Source organism: Cynocephalus volans, chromosome 12 (genome assembly GCF_027409185.1).
Source record: "Cynocephalus volans isolate mCynVol1 chromosome 12, mCynVol1.pri, whole genome shotgun sequence".
In the NCBI taxonomy this organism is placed as follows: domain Eukaryota; kingdom Metazoa; phylum Chordata; class Mammalia; order Dermoptera; family Cynocephalidae; genus Cynocephalus; species Cynocephalus volans.
In genome coordinates, this window is record NC_084471.1 from 90845751 (window position 1) to 90871081 (window position 25331).

General features: G+C 35.8%; 1 protein-coding gene across 5 annotated transcripts in view; it reads left to right on the top strand.

The window, feature by feature from the left end:
• C2CD5 (C2 calcium dependent domain containing 5) overlaps nt 1–24853 on the top strand; it is a 107969-nt gene extending 83116 nt beyond the window's left edge. For all 5 annotated transcript variants that reach the window (XM_063076262.1, XM_063076258.1, XM_063076260.1 and 2 more), the window contains 3 exons: nt 1247–1437; nt 4217–4363; nt 23581–24853. In XM_063076262.1, the coding sequence (XP_062932332.1) occupies nt 1247–1437; nt 4217–4363; nt 23581–23709 (467 nt within the window). In that variant the 3' untranslated portion in view covers nt 23710–24853. The remainder of the gene's footprint in view (nt 1–1246; nt 1438–4216; nt 4364–23580) is intronic.
• Nucleotides 24854–25331: the final 478 nt, after the last annotated feature.

The following is a 25331-nucleotide window of genomic DNA, read 5'->3' on the forward strand; positions in this document are numbered from 1 at the left end:
CATTGCCAATCAATCACGAATTGGAGTGTGAAAGCTGCAGAGTCTAATGGTCATTTAGGAAAAGTTAGTTGAAGGGCCTTTAGATTTGTTAATTTTAACTATAGAATTGTGTTTTTAAAATTTAACTTTTTGTGAAGGTATTTTTAAAAAGTATATAAATAGATATATCCTTTTAGATGGAAGGACATTACCAGTTCTCTTATTGCAGAGATACCCTTCCAGGACCCAAGATGCTATTTAGCATATGGCATCTGTCAGTTTACTTGATTTGGTATCCAGAAGGCTAAAATAATGAGGAATTTTTGGAGGGAAAATGGTTAACTCTTATCTTACTGAGAGAATCAGGATCATTACTTATATATTCTTTATACATACTTTGTGTTTTTGTAGACCTTGAGGTAAATATATTTGAGTGAAAGATTTTATATAGGTAGTACATTAAAAGGGAAGGAACTCCATTTTAGAGGAAAGAACGTAGGATATGGAACCAGCCAGATCTGATTTTGAATCTTAGAAGTGCCGTTTTAACAATTGTGTAGCCTTGGGCAAGTTATTAAACTTCTCTGAGCCTCAATTTCCTCATGTGTAAAATGGGGACGATGATATGTATGATGCTGGGTTGTTATAAGGATTATAACTATAATACATATGTCTGGCTTATAGCAGTCATTTAATAAGTGGTAGCTGTTATTCTTTGTTACTTTATAAATAATCAACTTTTAGACTGCCAAGGTCATTTGATAAGTTTTTAAAATTATGAGTTTGTTTAATCAAAATGGTTTGGAAAAGCAGTATATTACAACTAGTTAACATAAGGTTTATCTACAAGTTGACAATGATGAAGTCATGTGAAAAAGATGGAAGAAACCATACTGGGAAATATAACAACTTTCACACTCTCCTTGTAATAATTTGTTTCTACAGCAGATAATTTTAATGCTCTGCCGCTTTTTCTTTTTCTTCACTTTATAACTGATCATTGTGTATGTAGCTACACTGCATCAACATTTTCTTTTGCAGGAATGCCATTTTTCTTCCCAAAGAATTCCATTCCAGCATTTTCTCATTTGTTTTTCTTTCTCTCTCTTTTTTAATTGCATGCAGTGCATGATAATTTCTTTTCTTTCATGACATGGCTTCGCCTCACAGACAGCTGAATGTTGTCACCACTTATTTGGAAACCTTAGAGAATAATCGAGTCACCAGTGTTTGTTCTTAATGTTTTCTCTTCTTTCTCCAATTTTAGCTGTGACAGTTGAAAAAGCAAGTCCAATGGCTGAAGGAAATTTCCGAAGTCGTTCTGCTCCCCCTTGTGCAAATTCCACAGTTGGGGTTGTTAAGATGACACCTCTTTCTTTCATTCCTGGAGCAAAAATTACCAAATATCTTGGGATAATTAATATGTTTTTCATCCGGGAAACCACTTCTCTTCGTGAGGTAATTTTAGAGAAGTTGGTTTATTATTTTTTTTGAATTTTCTCTGATTGAAGATTTAGTAACAAAACCAAACAAATTTCAGTTATTTTGTGCCAAAATGACATATATGTGTTTTTGTGTATTTATTTATAATTTAATAACCTATCTGGATTGATTCTAAATTAGAATTACCAAATTTCATATAGCAGCTAGTGTTATCACATGAGTTGTGTTAGGTGTAAACCCATTTATTGTTAGAAATTCTAGGTCCTTGTCACATAGTAAATAAAAAAAATAAAATTATCTATGTTTGGCTAGAGGTTTAAAACAGCCCTGAAAGTATGGCTTAGTTTTCTTAGTAGTTATTTGCTTGAGATATAGTCAAATAGCTATTTTTAAGGGATCACATTTAGAAATAGCAGGGGGCTGTATTATAGATACAAAATTTAGATCTTTTGTTTCTTCCCTCTGAAAAAGAAATGAGGCTGCTCATTTTTCACCCTCTCCAACAGTGTATGAAAATGCCATTTCTTCAAATTCTCACCTCACACTAGGTATCATTAAATGTTAATTTGTTTTTTAAATTACAGTAGTTGTAATGTTTTACTTAATGTGGTTGAAGTTCAGTATCAGAGTCAGCCTATTATATTTTTTGTAACACAGGAATTTAAACTCAAGAAAAAAGAAAATTATTTTTATGTTGTGTCTGATATTATGCAATAGAGCTGGTAAGCAAATTAATATTGTGAATAGGGAAATTTTTTAATTACTGAGTAATGAAATCTAATAATCTCTTTAAATTTTACTTCAGCAGCAGCTTGTATTTTTAAAGTGTGTTCATTATAGAGATGACTCAGTCATACCTTTTTCCCCATTCTTTCACCAGTAATATTCCTATACTTCATTAGAAATAACAGTTTGCATATTATCTTTAATATTACGCTCATCATCCTTCACCTAGTACAATGCCTGGCATAGAGTTAGCATAATATGTTCTTCTGTGAATGAATGGCTTGTGACAGGTTATTTAATTAATTAGATGGATGCTTTTTAAAGATAAGTTAGTTTATCTTTAAAAAGTAATTTTAAAAAATCATATTCTAATTAAGTTGAGAGGGAGAATAAACTATCTTAATCAAGATATTCCCCAAGTCTTTTAATAGAGAATTAAAATAGGTGACACTTCTAAGTCCACTTAAGTTTGACAAAGAAGGTTAGATGTGAGAAGCTGACATATATTATGAATTAACCTGTTCTAGTTGATCTTAGTAGCACATGGATATTGCACTATTTTGAATCATAAAATTTTATTTTCCAAGCCTTCTCTACTGCTTAAACTGCCATACTCCACTCCAAAATATTGCATTCTGGTAGATTTTTCTTCAACAGAGACTTGTAATATTAACTGTAGGGCACAATATTCCAAGTGTTATATTAATTGCCTGATGAGTTATTTTCTTACAGTCAATTAATGTTTTAAAAATTAATCCTCTGTAGCTACTCTTTCATCAGAATTTCTTGATTTTATAGGCAGGAAGAAACTGATAAAAATAAAAGAAAAATTGTACTAAATTATGATTGACTCAGAGGCCGGCTGAAACAACTCCCTTAATTCCTTAATTACAAAAAGAGAGCTTTACAAGACTGATGTAGGATCTTCTGGCTTTTCACAGAGTTGTTATCTGATAACATGGTTTTCTAACTGTGCATTCAGTTTTTCCCTTTACTTCCAGTTTAAAGTTGGAAATTTCCTCCTAGACTCAATAACATCTAGTAGTATTTGTGGAAAACTTAGGTTGAAAACATTTTAAAGCTATTGACTAGCCTTTGTTTTCTGTTTTGCTTGTTTTTGAACATGGAAAAAGTTCTCTGAACTATTGGATTTTATTCCCTAGCAAATATGTATGGAATATTATGTGTACCTATGTAAGTAGGTGTTAGCATATGAGGGTACTTCACAGAGTTCATGGAAAGATTCATATTATCTTTTAATTCTATTCTTCCATGAACTTTTTGAAGTACCATCGTATAGGTGCCTGCAAAACAGATGCAGTCCCTGACCTGGTGGAGTTTACAGTTTGATAGAAGTGGAGCATGGTAGACATTAAAAAGATAATTGTGTAACTAATGTATTTACTAGAGATACTAAGTAGTATAAAGAAATTGGACAGAGGCTGTCAGAGAATATAAAATGGGAACTTAACATTTGACAGGGAAGGTATCTCTGAAGAAGCTACATGTAAACTAGGACCTGAAGGACTGAGTAATAGTTGTTGTGTTGGAAAACTGAGTGAGAAGCCTTCAGGGACAACATGTGCAGTGCCCCGAGACAGGAAAAGTTCCTGTACATTTGAGAAACTGAAGAAAAGGCAGTTGTGACGAATATGGTTCGGAGTGGATATGGGTAATAGGGAAGTTTAGTTGTTTCTGTTTACTATCAATGTATTTGAATGATGATGAACAGGATTTGATAGAGATGCTGAAGGTGGAGGTGCGATATGAATTCTTGCTCTGCCATTTACTTACTACCTATGTAATAATAGCTGGTCATGGGCAAATTACTAATTCTCTGGGTTTCAGTTTCATCATCTGTAAAGTAAGGATAGTAAATCCCTGTCTAGACATGTGTTCAGTTTGTTTATTCATTCATGTAATAACTGCCCATTATGAGGGCAATTTAAATTATCATCTGTTATATCAAGATAATTTAGGATGTTTTAATATATATTTTTTGAGAGTTTGTATAATTCCTATTATATACATACATATAGATTGATTTTTCTCGTGCATTTTTATTTAGGAAGGAGGAGTTAGTGGTTTTCTCCATGCTTTCATTGCTGAAGTGTTTGCTATTGTGAGAGCTCATGTTGCTGCATTAGGAGGGAATGCTGTTGTCTCCTACATAATGAAGCAGTGTGTCTTCATGGAGAATCCAAATAAAAACCAGGTGAGATGCAGTTAACAATCTCTGACTGGAGGAACCAGTCAGTTTTCTCTCATGACCTTTCACCCCAAACTCCCTCCAGAAGAGAATTGCTGTTCAGAGCTCTTTGATCTAGACACTTAAAATATAGTTTAATGTATTTATTTTTAACCATGGTCATACATAGTTCAGATGCTATTTTCACATCCCAAGAGACAGTTGTTGTTATTAACTGCTTTTGGAATTTCTGCTCCCGAATTACTGTTTCCACCATCTTCTTTGGGGTGTTTGGAATATAGTGATGGCTAACTGAGAAGAGCTAAAGACATCCTTAAGTTTAGAATATGAGGGCTAGGAAGTACGGGCGGGCCGACTGTCACTCCACCACACCCTGGACTCCGCCCCGGTAAACTTCCTGTTACTGGGAGGCAGATACCATCTCTGCGACCACCAGTTTGGAAAAAAGCCTAACGAATTTCTGGTTGGGAATAGTGTGGTAGGAGAGTTCCCAGGTCCGCTTGAACCTGCCGGAGAGCAGGCTGCAGGCGGGCACTAGACTCGGTTTATACCGGGGGGATACAAAGGTGAACAAGACCCGAAAAAGATCTACACAGTGCTACAAAGGCACCTAGAGAGACCGGTCGTCTGTGCCTAGCAGAAACCTGGTAGACTTCCTGGGCGAGGCGGTGCTGAGCAGGGTCTTGAAGGCCCAGCTGATAGACGAGGGGTGCAGAACACACGCCCCAGCCCAGCACAGTGTGCACAGAGGGGGGAGACGTGCGGCCAGGGAGGCGGAGACTCGACAGGAACCACACACCCGGTGGGGTCGCCACTGCACGATCTAACAGCCTGGGCCAGAGCACACGGAACGGGGAGAAGTCCTGTACAGAAAGTGAAAGCTCAACAGAGATCACACACCCTGTGGTACGTGATCCACCAGCCCAGCAGAGTACAAGCTGACCAGAAAGGTGGCTCCCCGGAGAAGCCCAAGACCCGAGGCAACCACACACACAAGACACTAGAGGCAAACTGAGCAGTCACGGCGGGAGCCATACCAAATTGGCAACCACAGCAACATCTTAGTTAGTCATTAGTCTTAAACCGGTGGACTGTGAAACCCCCTGCCACAATGAATAAACACCAAAAAAAAGACACCAGAAATACAAAAAATCAAGAAAGTACACCACCAAAAGTTAATAAATCTCATACTCTAGATCCTATAGAACAAGAAGCCCTTGAAATAACTGACAAGGAATTTCGAGTGATAATTCTAAGGAAACTGAATGAGATACAAGAAAACTCAGCTAGACATCATGATGAAATGAGGAAAAGTATACAGGATCTGAAAGAGGAAATATACAAGGAAATCAATTTCCTGAAAAAAAATGTAGCAGAACTTGCTGAACTGAAGAAATTATTCAGCGAAATAAAAAACACAACGGAGAGTTTAACCAGCAGGCTTGTCGAAGTTGAAGAGAGAACCTCTGAACTTGAAGATGGGCTGTTTGAAATAACACAAGCAGACAAAAAGAAAGAGAAAAGAATCAAGGACATGGAAGAAAATCTGAGAGAGATATCAGACAACCTCAAGCGCTCAAATATCCGAGTCATGGGTATTCCAGAAGGGGAGGAAAATGGAGATTCCATTGAAAACATATTCAACAAAATAGTGGCAGAAAACTTCCCAGGTATAGGAAAAATCACTGATCTTCAGATCCAGGAAGCTCAACGATCTCCAAACGTATTCAACCCAAAAAGGCCTTCTCCAAGACATGTCATAGTCAAATTGGCAAAACTCAGAGACAAAGAGAGAATCTTAAAAGCTGCAAGAGAGAAGCGTCAAATCACCTATAAGGGAGCCCCAATCAGGTTAACATCAGACTTTTCATCACAAACCCTAAAAGCTAGAAAGGAATGGGATGATATTTTCAAAATACTAAAAGACAAAGATTGCCAGCCAAGAATACTCTACCCTGCAAGGCTATCCTTCCGAAATGAGGGGCAAATAGTATATTTCTCAGACAAACAAAAACTGCGGGAGTTCACTACCACAAGACCACCCTTACAAGAAATCCTCAAGGGAGTACTGGGTTTGGTTCCTGAAAAATAACTACCACTGCCATAAAAACCCAAGAAAAATCAAAACCCGCTAGCACAATAAAAATGGCATTCATGAAGAGAAAACAAGCTAACAAAAACACTATCTACAACCTAAGGAACCAACAAACAAAGAAACCAAACAGTAAATCAGAAAGCAAGGAACAAAAGACACCTAAGACAACCAAACAACCAATAAAATGCTAGGAATAAATCAACACCTTTCAATAACAACTCTTAATGTTAAAGGCTTAAATTCCCCAATTAAAAGACACAGACTGGCTGACTGGATCAAAAAGCAGGACCCAACTATATGCTGCCTACAAGAGACCCACCTCACCCATAAAGATTCACACAGACTAAGAGTGAAAGGATGGAAAAAGATTTACCATGCAAACAGAAAAGAAAAACGAGCTGGAGTGGCTATTCTTATATCTGACAAAATAGACTTTAAACTAAAAACCATAAAAAGAGACAATGAGGGACACTACTTAATGATAAAAGGACTGATCCATCAAGAAGACATAACAATCATAAATATGTACGCACCCAATGTTGGAGCAGCCAGATTTATAAAACAAACTCTATTAGACCTAAAGAAGGAAATAGACACTAATACCATAATAGCAGGGGACCTGAACACTCCACTGTCAATATTAGACAGATCATCTAGGCAAAGAATCAGTAGAGAAACACAAGATCTAAACAAGACTCTAGACCAATTGGAATTGGCAGATATCTACAGAACATTCCACCCAACAACCTCAGAATATTCATTCTTCTCATCAGCACATGGATCATTCTCCAGGATAGATCACATATTAGGTCACAAATCAAGTCTCAATAAATTCAAAAAAATTGCAATTATCCCATGTATCTTCTCAGACCACAATGGATTAAAACTAGAAATTAATAACAAACAAAACTCTGGAAACTATACAAACACATGGAAATTAAACAGCATTCTACTTAATGACATATGGGTCCAAGAAGAAATCAAGCAGGAAATCAAAAAGTTTATTGAAACTAATGAAAACAATGATACATCATACCAAAACCTGTGGGATACTGCAAAAGCAGTATTGAGGGGAAAATTTATTGCATTAAATGCTCACTTCAGAAGAATGGAAAGATGGCAAGTGAACAACCTAACACTTCACCTTAAAGAACTAGAAAAACAAGAACAATCCAATCCTAAAGTTAGCAGACGGAAAGAAATCATTAAGATCAGAGCAGAACTGAATGAAATTGAAAACCAAAAAACAATTCAAAAGATCAACGAATCAAAAAGTTGGTTTTTTGAAAAGATAAATAAAATTGACAAACCATTAGCTTGGCTAACAAAAAAAAGAAGAGAGAAGACTCAAATAACAAAAATTAGAAATGAAAAAGGCGATATTACAACTGATTCATCTGAAATACAAGGAATCATTCGAGACTACTATAAACAACTATACGCCAACAAATTTGAAAATCTGGAGGAAATGGATAAATTTCTGGACACACACAAGCTCCCAAAACTGAACCGTGAAGACGTAGAAAATTTGAACAGACCAATAACAATAAAGGAGATTGAAGCTGTTATCAAAAGGCTCCCAACAAAGAAAAGCCCAGGACCAGATGGATTCACAGCAGAATTTTACCAAACATTCAAAGAGGAATTGACACCGATTCTTTACAAACTATTCCAAAAGATTGAAACGGACGCAAATCTCCCAAACTCATTCTATGAAGCAAACATCATCCTGATACCAAAACCAGGTAAAGATATAACCAAAAAAGAAAACTACAGGCCGATATCCTTGATGAATATAGATGCAAAAATCCTCACTAAAATACTAGCAAACAGAATACAGCAACACATACGAAAAATTATTCATCACGATCAAGTGGGATTCATCCCAGGGATGCAAGGTTGGTTCAACATACGCAAATCAATAAATGTGATACACCATATTAATAAACTCAAACACAAGGACCATATGATCATCTCTATAGACGCTGAAAAAGCATTTGATAAAGTTCAGCACTCATTCATGACAAAGACCCTCTATAAGTTAGGTATAGAGGGAAAGTATCTCAACATAATTAAAGCCATATATGCCAAACCCACTGCCAATATCATCCTGAATGGGGAAAAGCTGAAAGCTTTTCCTTTAAGAACAGGCACTAGACAAGGATGCCCACTCTCACCACTCCTATTCAACATAGTGTTGGAAGTACTAGCCAGAGCAATCAGAGAAGAGAAGGAAATAAAGGGCATCCAGATTGGAAAAGATGAAGTCAAACTGTCCCTGTTTGCAGATGACATGATCCTATATATCGAACAGCCTAAAACCTCTACAAAAAAACTGTTGGAATTGATAAATGATTTCAGCACAGTAGCAGGATACAAAATCAACACACAAAAATCAGTAGCATTTATTTTCTCCAATAGTGAACATGCAGAAGGAGAAATCAAGAAAGCCTGCCCATTTACAATAGCCACCAAAAAAATAAAATACTTAGGAATTGAGTTAACCAAGGAGGTGAAAAATCTCTATAATGAGAACTACAAACCACTGCTGAGAGAAATTAGAGAGGATACAAGAAGATGGAAAGATATTCCATGCTCTTGGATTGGAAGAATCAACATAGTGAAAATGTCCATACTACCCAAAGTGATATACAAATTCAATGCAATCCCCGTCAAAATTCCAAAGACATTTTTCTCAGAAATGGAAAAAACTATTCAGACATTTATATGGAACAATAAAAGACCACGAATAGCCAAAGCAATGCTCAGCAAAAAAAATAAAGCTGGAGGCATAACACTACCTGACTTTAAGCTATACTACAAAGCTATAATAACCAAAACAGTATGGTACTGGCATAAAAACAGACACACTGACCAATGGAATAGAATAGAGAATCCAGAAATCAACCCACACACTTACTGCCATCTGATCTTTGACAAAGGCACCAAGCCTATTCACTGGGGAAGGGACTGCCTCTTCAGCAAGGGGTGCTGGGAAAACTGGATATCGATATGCAGGAGAATGAAACTAGATCCATACCTCTCACCGTATACTAAAATCAACTCAAAATGGATTAAGGATTTAAATATACACCCTGAGACAATAAAACTTCTTAAAGAAAACATAGGGGAAACACTTCAGGAAATAGGACTGGGCACAGACTTCATGAAAACGACCCCAAAAGCACGGGCAACCAAAGGAAAAATAAACAAATGGGATTATATCAAACTAAAAAGCTTCTGCACAGCAAAAGAAACAATTAAAAGAGTTAAAAGACAACCAACAGAGTGGGAGAAAATATTTGCAAAATATACATCTGACAAAGGATTAATATCCAGAATATATAAGGAACTCAAACAACTTTACAAGAAGAAAACAAGCAACCCAATTAAAAAATGGGCAAAAGAGCTAAGTAGGCATTTCTCTAAGGAAGATATCCAAATGGCCAACAGACATATGAAAAGATGCTCAACATCACTCAGCATCCGGGAAATGCAAATAAAAACCACATTGAGATACCATCTAACCCCAGTTAGGATGGCTAAAATCCAAAAGACTATGAACGATAAATGTTGGCGAGGCTGCGGAGAAAAAGGAACTCTCATACATTGTTGGTGGGACTGCAAAATGGTGCAGCCTCTATGGAAAATGGTATGGAGGTTCCTTAAACAATTGCAAATAGATCTACCATACGACCCAGCCATCCCACTGCTGGGAATATACCCAGAGGAATGGAAATCATCAAGTCGAAGGTATACCTGTTCCCCAATGTTCATCGCAGCACTCTTTACAATAGCCAAGAGTTGGAACCAGCCCAAATGCCCATCATCAGATGAGTGGATACGGAAAATGTGGTACATCTACACAATGGAATACTACTCAGCTATAAAAACGAATGAAATACTGCCATTTGCAACAACATGGATGGACCTTGAGAGAATTATATTAAGTGAAACAAGTCAGGCACAGAAAGAGAAATACCACATGTTCTCACTTATTGGAGGGAGCTAAAAATTAATATATAAATTCACACACACACACATACACACACACACACACAAACCGGGGGGGGGGGGAAGAAGATATAACAACAACAATTATTTGAAGTTGATACAACAAGCAAACAGAAAGGACATTGTTGGGGGGGAGGGGGGAGGGAGAAGGGAGGGAGGTTTTGGTGATGGGGAGCATTAATCAGCTACAATGTATATCGACAAAATAAAATTAAAAATAAAATAAAATAAAATAAAATAAAATAAAAAAAAAAAAAAAAAAAAAAAAAAAAAAAAAAAAAGTTTAGAATATGATACTGCTCAGTTTTAACTAGCATGCTGGTGAAGAGTATATCATGATGGGACCAGACTGCTTGTTTATTTCTAATAATTAATATAATTCTATGAGTGGGGATTAAAAGGGTGTTGTTAGGTTAAATTTTAGAATAAATTTCTTTTATCAGTTTTAAGTTAAGATAAAAATCACTTAAAATTAAATAACTATATTAATAATATGAGATACCATAAGGGCAGTGCTTCCCAACCTGCTCCTCTTGGTGCGCATCAAAAATATTGTTTGTATGACACACTATGGTAAATGCGTGAAGCTGCTTGTGGCTGGTGGAAATTGTCCCTCGGTTTCTGGCCCAGGGGACTGCCCTGAGAGTAGAAAGGATTGATATCTTGGCAAATACACAGCTTAGAAAGCTCTAAAATAGGCTAATTACACTCATCATTTAAGCAGGAGTAAGAATAGATACATGTATATAAATATGTATGTAGATATTTTGCTCCTAGTTTTATATCTAGATAATTATGACCAAAGGCAAATCATTTTAATTCTTAGTACCCTTGTTTTTTCATTTATAAAATTATCTTATAGTGACATTGAGATGTTGTCATAAATATGTAAGCAATTTGAAAAAACATCATGGAAATTCAAAATGGTTTTAGCTTTGAAATCATGAGGTTTAACCATTTGCTTCAGAAGCGTACTTCATTTATTAAACCCTTTTAAGTTTTCTTGATAGTTTATACATTTTTGATACTCAGCGTATAGTATACTCATTAATAGATACTGAAAAAAAATAGTGATGTCACAAAACTAGAAGATAACTTTCTGGTCAATTTTTTCAATGGCTAAGGTTAGTTAGAAAGGGAAGGGAACCTATGATACATCCTGGGATGATTTCTGATAGATATATATGGGGTGTATCTGGAGCTCAGTGAGATTTCTAGATTGAAGTTCTGAATTGGGGACCAGTTTATTGATAAGATTTGGAGCCATGGAGATTGTGTGGAGTGGACAAAAATGCAGGAAAAGAAAGAACCAGAAAGGAACAGTCAGCGATGGGAGGAAAACCAGGAGAGGCTGAAAATTACCTCAGTACAGATCATTTGAAAATGGGTGCAGAATGGAAACCAGAGAAAGTATATCCTTATCAGGATTATTTGCTGTAAACGATTTGATGTAATCTGGTCATAAAGAATCAGATCTTGAAATTAACCTTGTTGAACTGGACACTTGTTTTACTTATTTATTTATTTATTTTAAAGACTGGTAAGGGGATCTTAACCCTTGACTTGGTGGTGTCAGCACCACACTCTCCCAAGTGAGCCACGGGCCAGCCCCTGAACTGGACATTTCTTTGTAATAATTTTATTTAGTACAATTAGGTTTTTCCAGTCCTGATTAAAAAGTCCTTTTTTGCTTAATTATTTTGTATTTGAGATTGAGATTGTAGTGTGGGGCTTTTCCTGGTGTTGGATTTATATGATTTATTCACTAACTTAATTAGCATTCTAAGTGCCTCAAAATCAACTCACCCAAAACAACTTATCTTTGTGTCTCAGTTTTCTCCTCTGTAACATTGGGATAAAAATTGGGGAAGTCATGAATTAATGTATGTAATGTGCTTAGTGCCTGGTAGATAGTAAGTACCATAAAAAGTTGTTACTGTTATCTTTTAAATGTTTAAAAGCCTTTAATGACTTTTTTATTTTAAATTTCTTAAAATTTTTAATTGACATGTAATAATTGTACATATTTATGGGGTGCAGTGTGATATTTCAATATAATGTATGCAGTGTGTAATGATCAAATCAGGGTAATTAGCATATCCATCTCCTAAAACATTTATGATTTCTTTGTGTTGGGAACATTAAACATTCTCTCTTCTAGTTATTTGAAAATATACAATAAATTATTGTTAACTATAGTTAACTATATACTGTCTGCAGTGCTTGTAGGACAGTAGAACTTGTTCTTCTTATACAGCTGTGATTTTGTGTCCATTAACCAACCTATACCTCTTCCCACTTCACCATAACCTGTCCCATCCTCTTAGTAACTATTATTCTACTCTCTACTTCTATGATATCAACATTTTTAGCTTCCACGTATGAGTAAGAACATGTGGTGTTTATCTTTCTGTGCCTGACTTATTTCACTTAACATAACATTCTTGGTGCTCATCTATGTTGCTGTGAATGAAAGGATTTCATTCTATTTAATGGCCGAATAGTTTTCCATTATGTACATATACAAGGATACTTCAAAACGTTTGTACATGGAAAAAATAGAATTAAAAGATAATATGAATCCTTCCATGAACATTTTGAAGTACCCTTATACCACATTTTCTTTCTCCATTCATCTGGTGATGGACATTTACATTGATTCCGTACGTTGGCTATCGTGACTATTGCTGCAACAAATATGGATATGCAAATATCTCTTCGACATATATTTCCCTTGGATATATATATATACCCAGTAGTGGGATTGGTGGATGATGTGGTAGTTTTATTTTTAATTTCTTGAGGAACCTCCATACGGTTTTCCATAATGGCTGTATTAATTTACATTCCCACCAACAGTGTGTAAGAATTTCCTTTTTTGTATGCATCTTTGCCAACATATATTATTTTTTATCTTTTTGATAATAGCCATTCTAACTGGGGTGAAATGATATCTCATTGCAGTTTTGATTTGCATTTCCCAATGCTTAGTGATGAGCACTTTTTCATATACTTGTTGGTCATTTGTATGTCTTCTTTTGAGAAATGTCTTTAGGTCATTTGCTTATTTTTTAATTAGATTGTGTTTTTGCTATTGAGTTTCTTGGGTTCCTTGTATATTCTGGATATTAACCATTTATCAGATATATGGTTTGCAAATATTTTCTCCCATTCTGTGGGTGGTCTCCACTCTGTTATTTCTTTTGCTGTGCAGAAGCCTTTTAGATTGATATAATCTCATTTGTCTATTTTTGCTTTCGCTGCCTGTGCTATTGAGGTCTTATCCATAAAATCTTTGCCCAGACCAACATCCTGCAGCATTTCTTCTATGTTTTCTTCTAGTAGTTTCATAGTTTTGGGTTTTGCACTTGTCTTTAATTCATTTTGAGTTAATTTTTATGTATGGTAAAAGTTAGGAGTCTCATTTCATTCTGCATGTGGATATCCAGTTTTCTCAGCACCATTTATTGAAGTTACTGTCCTTCCCATAATGTATGTTTTTGGTGCTTTTGTTGAAAATGAGTTGACTGTAAGTATGTGGGTTTATTTCTGGATTCTCAATTCTGTTCCATTGATCTGTGTGTCCGTTTTTATGCCAGTACTATGATGTTTTGATTACTGTAACTTTGTAGAATGTTTTAAAGTGAGGTGGTGTGATTTTTCCAACTCAAGATTTCTTTGGCTATTCAGGGTCTTTTTTGGCTCCATGTGAATTTTAGGATTATTTTTTTCTATTTCTGTGAAGAATGTCATTGGTATTTTGATAGGGATTACATTGAATCTATAGATTGCTTTGGTGGTATAGACATTCTCACAATATTAGTTCTTCCAATTCCTGAACATGGGATGTCTTTCCAGTTTTTTGTGTCCTCTTTAATTTCTTTTATCAGGAAATAAAAGTGTTTTATAGTTTTAATTGTAGAGATCTTTCACCTCCTCGACTACATTTATTCCTAGGTATTTTATTTTTTGTAGCTATTGCAAATGGAGTTGCTTTCTGGGTTTCTTTTTCTTTGTTGTTAGTGTACAAAAATACTCCTGCTTTTTGTATGTTGATTTTGTATCTGCAACTTTACTGAATTTGGTTTTCAGTTCTAAGAGATTTCTGATGGAGCTTTTAGGGTTTTCTATACATAAGACCTTGTCTGGAAGCAGGGACAATTTGATTTCTTCCTTTCCAGTTTGGATGCCCTTTCTTTCTTTCTTTTTTTTTTTTTTTTTTTTCTTTTTTGCCTAATGCTCTGGTTAGGACTTTTCCAATACTATGTTGAGTAAGAGTGGTGTGAGTGGGCATCTTTGTCTTGTTCTGGATCTTAGAAAGGAAAAGTTTTCAATTTTTCCTCATTTGGTATGGTGTTGGCTGTGGGTTTGTCATACATGACCTTTATTGTGTTGAGGTATATTCCTTCTATGTCTAATTTCTTGAGAGTTTTTAACATGAAGGGATTTCATCAAATGCTGCTTCCACATCTCTTCATTCTGTTGATGTGGTATATCACATTTATCAATTTGCATATGTTGAACCATTCTAGCATCACTGAGACGAATCCCACTTGATCATGGTCAGTGATCCTTTTGATGTGCGGTTGGATTTGGTTTGCTAATATTTTGTTCAGCTTTTTTGCATCTATGTTCATCAGGAATATTGGTCTGTAGTTTTCTCTTTTTGTTGTGTCCTTGTCTGGTTTTGGTATCAAGGTAATGCTAACCTTGTAGAATGAGTTTAGAAGAATTCCCTCACTTTCAGTTTTTTGGAATAGTTTGAGAAGAATTGGAATTAGTTGTTCTTTAAAAGTCTGGTAGAATTCAGCAGTGAAAACATCTAGTCCTGGGCTTTTCTTTGTTGGGAGACTCCCCTTCCTCCATTATCTTTTTAAATTGTGATATAATTCACATACTATAAAATTCATCATTTTGAAGCATGTAATTCAGTGGTTTTAGTGTAGTCACAAGATTGTACAACCATCACACTATCAAATTCTAGAACATTTTCATCATCCCTAAAACAAACCCCATACTCATTAGTTGTCATTTCTCATTTCCCCCTGCTCCCTCCAGACTTAGACAAGCACTAATCTACTACTTCCTTTCTGTGTGGATTTGCCTTTTCTGGTTATTACATATAAATGCAGTCATGTAATATGTGGCCTTTTATGTCTGGTTTCTTTTACTTAGCATACGGTTTTTGATACTCTTTCATGTAGTAGTAGCATGTATCCGTACTTCATTTAGCCCACTCCAGTCTGGCTTTTTCCTCCACTGAAACTTCTGTGATCAGTAACCTCATTGTAAAAATCTATCGACTAAGTCTCAGTCCTCATGGGGTTTTTTTTTCCATTTATTTTTAATTGACACATAATAATTGTACATCTTTATGAGATATAGTGATGTTTTAATACATGTATACAATGTGTAATAATCAAATTGGGGTTTTGGTATATCTGTCACCTCAGCATTAGTCATTTCTTTGTGGTGAGAACGTTCAAAATCTTCTAAAAAATGGGCAAAAGATCTGAATCAACATTTTTCAAAAGAAGTCATACTAAAGGCCAACAAGTAATGAAAAAATGCTCAAAATCACTAATCATCAGGGAAATGCAAGTCAAAACCGAATGAGATATCACATCACTCCTGTTAGGATGGCTATTATCAAAAAAGACAAAAGATAACAAGTGTTGGTGAAAGTGTAGATAAAAGGGAACCCTTGCACATTATAGGTGGGAATGTAAATTAGTACAGCAACTATGGAAAACAGTATGGAGGGTCCTCAAAAAATTAAAATAGGACTACCATGTGATCCAGCAACCCCCCTACTGTATGTATTTCCAAAGGAAATGAAATCAGTATGTCGAAGAGATATCTGCATACCCATGTTCATTGCAGCACTATTCATAATAGGCAAGATATGGAATCATCCTATGTGTCCATCATCAGATGAATGGATAAAGAAAATAGTATCACTATGTAATACTATTCACCTGTAAAAAAGAATGAAACCCTATTATTTGCAGCAACACGGATGAGCCTGGAGGACATTACATTAAGTAGAATAAGCCACGCACAGAAAGACAGTTACCTCATTATCTCACCCATTTGTGAAATAAAAAAAAGTTTATCTCATAGAAGTAGACAGTAGAAAAGTGGTTACCAGAGACTGGGAAAGGGTAGTGGGGAGGGGAGGATGGGAAGAGGTTGGTCAAAGGATTACAAAGTTACAGTTAGATAGGAGGAATAAGTTCTAGTATTTCATTATACAATAGGATGACTATAGCTAATAGTAATATTATATATTTCAAAGCAAGAAGAGAGTAGTTTGAACGTTCTCACCACAAAGAAATGATGGATGTCAGAGGGGAGACTTTAATACTGATTCAGTCTCGTTAGTTGTTATTGGTTTGTCCAGGTTGTCTATTCCTTCCTGGTTCAATGTTGATAGGTTGTATGTGTTCAGGAATTTATTCATTTTCTCTAGTTTTTTTAGTTTGTTTTGGTAGCATATAGTTGTTCATACTAGTCTCTAATGATCCTTTGTATTTTGGGTATCTGTTTTAAGTCTTTTTTGTTTGTTTCTGATTTTATTTTTTGGGTCTTTTCTCTTTTTTTTTTATTTAGTCTAGCTGATGGTTTTTTAATTTTGTTTATCTTTTCAGAAAACCAAATTTGTTTATATTTTGTATGTTTTGTCTCTATTTCTGCTCTGACCTTTTTTATTTCTTTTGTTCTACTAATTTTGGGTTTGGTTTGTTCTTGTTCCTTTTCTAGTTACTTTAGGTGCATTATTAGTTCATTTATTTGAAATCTTTTTATTTTTTGGAAGTAGGTGTTTATTGCTATAAACTTCTTAGTACCGTTTTTGATGTATCCCATAGATTGGTATGTTGTGTAGTTATTTTCACTTTTTTTCAAGAAATTAAAATTTTTTTTTTTCTTGATTTCATTGTTGACCTGTTGGTCATTGAGGATCATATTTAATTTTGGTGTGTTTGTACAGTTTTTAAAATTCCTCTTCTTATTGATGTCTAGCTTTATTCCATTATGATCAGAACAGATCCTTGACATTATTTTAATTAAAAAAAAATTTGTTGAGCCTTGTTTTGTGGTCTAACATATGGTCTGACCTGTAGAATGTTCTATGTGCTGATGAGATGAATGTATATTCAGCAGCTGTTGGATGAAATGTTCTATAAATGTCTGTCAAGTCCATTTGGTCTATAGTGTGGTACAAGTCCCATGTTTCTTTGCTGATTTTTTTGTCTAGATGATCTGTCCAGTGCTGATAGTTGGGTGGTGAAGTCTTCATCTATTCCTATATTGGGGTCTATCTCTCCCTTTAGATCTAACAGTAGTTTAGTATATTTGGGTGTTCTGGTATTGGGTGTGTATATGAGGATAATTCAGAAAGTTCATGGAAAAATGAAATTAAAAAGTGATGCAAATCTTTGCATGAACTTTTGGAAGACCTCTTATATATTTACAATTGTTATATCATCTTGTTGAATTGATCCCTTTATCATTATATAATTATCTCTTTGTGTCTTGTTATAGTTTTTGACTTAAGTTTTATTTTATCCAATATAGGTAAAGCTATTCCTGCTCATTTTTGGATCTGTTTGCATGCAATGTCTTTTTTTCATCCTATTGCTTTCAGTCTGTATGTGTCTTTACAGGTGAAGTGAGTTTCTTGCAGGCAGCATATAGTTGGGTCTTGGTTTTTTTACTCATTCAGCCAGTCTATATCTTTTAATTGGGAAGATTTAATTCATTTACATTAAAGGTTATTATCGATAGGTGAGGTCTTACTACTGTTATTATATTCTGGTTGTTTTGTATATCCTTTGTTCTTTTCTTCCTCTCATTATTATCTTTGTGGTTTTGTGGTTTTCTGTAGTGATAAGGTTTGATTCCTTTCTCTTCTCATTTGTGTATCTCCATTACAGATGAGTTTTACACTTTTGCATTTTTTAATGATGGTATTTATTGTCCTTTTGCTTCCAAATGTAGAACTTTCTTAAGTATTTCTTTTAAGGTCAGTCTAGTGTTAATAAATTCCCTGGTTTTTCTTGTCTGCTGAAGACTTTATTTCTCCTTCATTTCTGAAGGATAGCTTTGGCTGGCAGTATTTTTCTTTTAGCATTTTGAATATATCATTCATTCTCTCCTGGTCTGTATAGTTTCTGCTGAGAAATCTGCTGTTAGTCTAAGGGGACTAACATGACTTGATGCCATTCTCCTGCTGTTTATAGAATTCTTGTTTCGTCTTTTACTTTTGACAGTTTGACTATAATGTGCCTCTGAGAGAACCTCATTAGGTTAAATCATTTGGGGAGTTTTTTTGTTTTTTGTTTTTTAAAATTTTTATTGAATCATAATTTGATTATACATATTTTGGGGGTTCAACATTGAAATATGTTGATAAAATCAATATTACTAGCATATATATTGTTACAAATCATACTTATTTTTTATGCCCCTTGTCCAGTTTCTCCCTATCCCCCTCTTCCTTCCCCCCACCTCTGATAACCCTAGATTTCTTCTCTACTTCTGAAAGACAAATGGTTACTCTGTTGATTTGTTGCCTAGATGTTCTGTCCAATGCTGAGAGGTATGTTCAGTTCCCCTACTATTATCCTAGAGCAGATGCTTCTTCTGTCACTCTGGAATGGGCTTTGTGGGGAGAGATATCCTTTTCTTTCGTCTCTGCTGGTGACCCTCCTTGTGTCAGTGCACTCCAGTGGCTGGTGGACCAACTGTGTGGTAGTTGTGGCATCTAGCTGCTTTCACGGCAGCCGTAGCTATTGTGGTGGCTGTGGTGGGCCACCCACATGGAGGTGATATTATTGGTATGCTTCTTGGTGCTGGCCGTGTACCTGGTTGTTGGGGGGGTTCCAGTCTTTGCTCCATGCCTCAGGACCCTGGGCAGGCCCTGAGGCACTGGCAGTGTGCCTGGTTGTGGGGAGGGTGGGTCTGGTCCCCAGACCCTGAGGTGCTGGTGATTTGCCGGGGCTGGAACTAATTTTTTGTCTTGTGCTTATTTCTAAATTGGGGGAACCTCTTGTGGGGACCAGTACATGAGTTGTGTGGTTTAGCCAAATTGCTGCTTTGCTGATGATTCCCTAGGGAAGGCCTTTTGTGCAGCTCAGGTTTTAATGGTTGAGTTCATAGGTACGTCCAACTCTTCAGAGACTCAGTGAACCTGGGTTGTGTAGAAACTCTGATCTGGGCCTGAGTCTTTTCATCAAACTGCACTCCATGCAGTTCTATATTCCTAACCAGGCTCCTCTGAGTGGTCTTTCGCTGATTGGGGTGCCAATCAGCTGTCCTTGCTGTTCTCCAGTGTTCCCCTGGTGAGCCCATCTCCCCCACCACCCATGCTGCAAACACTTCCCATGATATGGGCCATGCACCAGTCCCTTGTGATGACTCACCAGCCTCTGAGTGGCTCCTTTTTTTCAGTTGTTGTGACTCCTCACTCCTATGTGGGTCCACTTGGCCCAGGGGCCACCAAGGCCCTCTTCTTCCCTGCTGCCTCCAAGCAACTTCATCCAAAGGGCACAGCTGTGGCCTTTGCCAGCTCCTGCTCTACACACTCAGTAGCTCCAGCCTTAAAGCAGCCATGGCATGAAATGGTCAGAGCAGTTTTTTCTTTCTTTCATCATGGCTTCTCCCACCTTCATAAACTCTGTAGGTATCTCCTTCTCTTCCCCTGAGCTCTAGTGGCCCCAGCTTGGCTGTTGTTGCTTTTTTATAGTTGTAAATTGGTTGGTTAGTGGGAGAGAGTGACACTGGGGACTGTCAGAATTCTGCCATCTTGACTGGAAGCCCTATTTGGGGAGTGTTGAGCTGTTTTTTTAGTAAATAGGTTTTGTATGTCTTTCTTATTTCTTCTCCTTCTGGAACTCTCATAATGCAAATATTTGTTTGCTTAATGGTATCCCAAAGTCCTGTAGGCTTTCTTCATTGAAATTTTTTTTTATATATCTGACTGGATTATTTCAAAACACCTGCCTTCAAGTTCAGAAATTCTCTTTTGCTTGATCTAGTCTGTTGTTGAACTGTTGATTGTATTATTTGTTTCATTCATTGAATTTTTTAGCTCTAAAATTTCTGTTTGATTCTTTTTTGTATCTCTTTGTTGAATTTCTCACACAGATTGTGTATCGTTTTCTAATTTCATTGAATTGTTTTTATTCTATTGTTTATTGCTGAGTTTTTAAAAGATTATTATTCTTCTCAGGCATTTTGTAAATATTCTTTTCTTTGGGGTCTGTTACTGGACACTTACTGTGTTCCTAGGGGGTGTCATGTTTCCTTGCTTTTTCATGTTTATGTCCTTACATTGATATTTGCCCATCTAGTGGAAAGCCACTTGTCTCAAATCTGTGGAGTAGATTTAGTTGGGGTAGACTTTTTCCTGTACATTGGTCCTAGGATGTTAGGTGGGTGGGGTATGTTGGCTTTGGTACTGGGTAGACCCAGTAGTGTGCTGTCTCTGAAGTTTCTTCAGCTGTAATCCTCATCATGATGTCTGCTGTTGCCTCAGGTTCCTGTACTGCAGGAGTTTGTGATGGTGGTGGTATGGCTTTCCTGGGATGGGGGTGCCAAGCTGTTTTTTGGGTTGGCACATTTGGGTGTGGTGGGCCGGCAGGGCATGTGGCAGGCTCAGGAGTGTGCAGGGGTCACTGTTGGGTTGGCTGTCAGGTTGGATGCAGATGTGGCCAGCCAGTTGGCTGTGCAGCAGTGTCTGTGGGAGGCAGGGTTGCCACTATGCTTATTGTCAGGATTGGCATAGGTTTGCACAGGCATAGCAGGTTGGCTGTTTGTTCAGCTGCTTTTTCACTGTGCTGTCTGCATGTTCCCCTGTGGGGGAGGTGCCACCTGGGTTTGCATGTCACGTCTTGGTCATTCCGTCAGGCCTAGGCTTCATGCAACTGGTGTAATGGTACTTCAGGCACCTGTGTGGATGTGGTGGAATCTAATGTCTTCTTACGCAATAAAACTCATGCTTCTTTTAATAGGTCATGTAAGGTGGTCCATAAGTTGGCTTCTTTCTACCTCTTCAGACTCTTTTTTTTTTTTTTGGTGGCTGGCCAGTTTGGCAATCCAAACCCTTGACCTTGGTGATACAAAACTGTGCTCTAACCAACCGAGCTAACCAGCCAGCCCTCTTCAAATTCTTTGTTCACCTTTCAATATATATATGTACCCTATCCTTGAAGTATATTGAATTGTTTAGTTTTTTAAGTGAACTATGCTTTTTCTCTTTTTCAGCTCTTTGTAAGGTGTTGATATTATTAACTATTTTTTTAAGTGAGAAAACTGAGACTTAGAGAACTTCTAGAATTACACCCCAGATTTCTTTGGTTCCAAATGCTTTGTGTTTTCCCACCAGTGACCTTCTCCCTCTATGCCCAGATAATAATTGTGAAGTACTGATCTCCACTTATATACACACATCATATCGGGTGCCATACTTTATGTAGTTTAGTTTTTCTTTCACTTTTATTATATTGTGAGATTTTGCCTATACACAAAAAACAAAGAATTTCTTAACACCCTTACACCCAACACTGAGCTTAAGAGATAAAATCTTAAAAATATAGTTGAAGCCTCTGTGGACCTCTTTCCTCTTTCCACTGAGTAAACCATCCTAATTTTGTTGTCACTTCTATAAATGCCCTAATATTTAAAAAATTATATATGTAAATAAATAGTCTTATTTTGTATTTAAAATGTTTTTCATGTATTTTTTGAATAGGTAGTATATGATTCAAAATTCAAAAAAGGCATTAAAAGAGGATATACAAAAAATCTCTTCTGTCTGTCCCAGCCAGTCATTTTTTTTCCCCATGTGCAACCAAAGATATTAGTGTTTTTCTAAATATGTAACTTTTAAAGAGGTAACACTCCGGAATATGCAACATGCCAGAGAGATTTGAGACACAGACAAGCAAATATATATTTTTTATTCTCCTCTTTTTACATAAATGATAGCATTACTATATGTGTCATTCCATATCTTGCTCTTTTACTTAATTTTTGTTAGTCATTGTTCCATTTCAGGGTATAAAGATTATCCTCATTGTTAAAACCACATACTGCTCCATGGTATGGATTAACCAGAATTTAACTAGTTTCCTACTGATGGACATTTAGATTGTTCAGCAGTAGTATGTTATGCTAATACATACAATGCTACAAGAACACTGTAAGAAGTTAGTGCAAGTGTGAGTATATCTTTAGGAAAAATTTGTTAAAATAGAATGGTAGATCAAGGCGTATACCTTTGTAATTTTCATAGATAATGTTAAAATTTCCATCCAGGATTTTTTTTTTTACATTCTTTAGCTTTATATAATTGTATAAGTGGTTTCATATTGTGTATATCATTTTACGGATGCTTTTTGTTAATTCATCATGACATTTATGAGATTTATCCATATTGGTAGAGTTTATGTCATTTATTTTCACTTCTCTGTGTTATTTCAGGCATGAATATTCCACAATTTCTTATTTGTTTCCACAATTTATTTTTATTTCCCTCTTTATATGGGCATTTAGATTATTTCAAGTATTTTGCTGTTACCAACATGCTGCAGTGAAAAGTCACATATTAATCTTTGTTGTACACATGTTCAATATATACATATGTTGCCTGAAGAAATATATATAAATATGTAATTGGTGGATCACAGAGTGTGATCTTTTTCAGTTTTATGAGTTATTGCCAAATTGCTTTCCAAGGTGGTTGCACTTCCTCCAGCAGCATTAAGTGTGTTGCTATCGCCCCACATCTTTGTTGGCACTTGGTAATATTTGACTTTTACATATTTTTCTGCCAGTATGTATGAAATAGTATCTCATTGTCATTTTAACTTGTATATCTCTGATTAATGGTATGCTTGAATTCTTTTTATATATCCATGGGCTTTTTGGGTTTTCTTTCCTGTGAATTGCTCTCTTATTCTTTTCTCATTTTTCTATTGGGCTGTTCGTCTTTTTTCCTAATGATTTTTAACCCTGTACTTTTTGGCTATACAACATTGTCCCTTGTGTAACAGAAAAGTATGAGCATTTCGTTGAGTGCAACCAAACCTATCCTTTTTGTTTTTCCTAGGCACAGTGTCTTATAAATGTAAGTGGTGACGCAGTGGTTTTTGTTCGTGAATCTGACTTAGAAGTGGTGTCAACTCAGCAGCCCACTGCCACTTGCCAGCCGTCATGCACGGGAGAAGTTACAACATGAAGAAAATTAGGAAGAGCTCAACTAAGTGAAATTCATCTGTCTCCATTGTATTGTTATAAATTATCTTAGTAGATTTAAGAATATTGAACTTAATTTGAGATAATTAAGAAAGAATTAGCACATTATGAGCAGATTTGATTTGCCTGGAATCTCTTGGAAGCATGAGAATTTTCTAATCTTGATGTTTTCTTTGCCTGGTGTAGACAGACAGGCCCGTGGAATCTTGACCCTTCAGTATGCTAGGATAAATTTCTAAGAGAACTGTAGCAAAGATGGGAGCTATTTGTAATTTATGTTGATTTTAATAAAATCATAATTTAAAAAATGAGAAGGGAGGATAGTCAGGAAACTAGGATCGGGTAACTAGATAGGATAGCTACCTTAAAGTAATTTGAAAAACTAAGGAAGAAATTCACAAATTGTTAGTGAATAAGCAGTCTGATTGGAGAAGTGTGTGGCGAAAATAGAGAAAAGGTTTCAGAAAACTCTGCATTTCTTAATGTGTTTTATTTTGGTGAGAAATTTGGTAACAGCTGAAACAGGAAAGTATTTCAGCCATCTTTTGAAAAGAAGCTAAAAGTCTGCAACTTGTATTCGTAATTCATCCCAACTACTTTACTGTAAAAGAAAAATTACTTTATCAAAGCTGGTGTTCTTTCACTGAAAATTTTAATAATATCTCTAAGAAGTGGGGAAATTCTTATATAATTTTATAACTTGCCACACTGGAGTTAGTATTTAATGTTTAGAAGAGGCTCCATTTCAACTGAGAAGAAAACTTCAATGAATTTTGTTGAAGTAATAAAAATACAGTTGATCTTGTAGGAACATAAGTTATTTTCTGATAAAATTATATTGCACTCCTTCCAAATAAACAGAATTTTAGTAAAGTCTTGGGGATTTTTGATGGTGAGTTAGACTGTATTTGGCATGGAATTTGGAAATATAACTTGAATGTAAATAAATATGCTGCAAAATGTTGAATACATAGAAATACTTTCTCTGTCAATGCCAAATGGCCACTGTAAATGAACCTTCAATATTACATTCCTACTTTGCATCATAAAATGTCTTTATAAAAATCATGATTTTGTTCTCCCAGGACAGCAAACTGCCCTAAAGATTGAGTCATTTTCTTGTTATCACAGGTGTCAATATTATTTTGCATTTTGTTTATAATTTTATTTTTTAAATAAAATATTTATAAAGATAAACTTCAATATTCCTAAGTGTCTTTTTGCATCCTTGATATAGTACTGTCTGTTTTCTGAATCACTTTCCATCTGATCATCTCCATTCCTTCAGTTAATGAACATCTGTTGAGCACCTACTATGTGCAAGGCCTTGGTTTCAGTTTTGGAGATGTGTGTATGTGTATGGTGGCACTTTCATTGTTTTGGGCTAGGCAGGTATTCATTCAAAAATTATTTATTGAATGCCTACTAGATGGCAGGGCAGTTTTATGCAGTGAACAAAACATAATTTCTTGCTCTCATAGAGCTTACAGTCAGTGACTACCCAAGTAAATAATTTGTGAAGTATGCCTGTAGTATTTTAATAACCTCTAATATTTATTAACGCTTACTGTGTACCAGGCAGTCAAATAAAATTTTTATTAACCT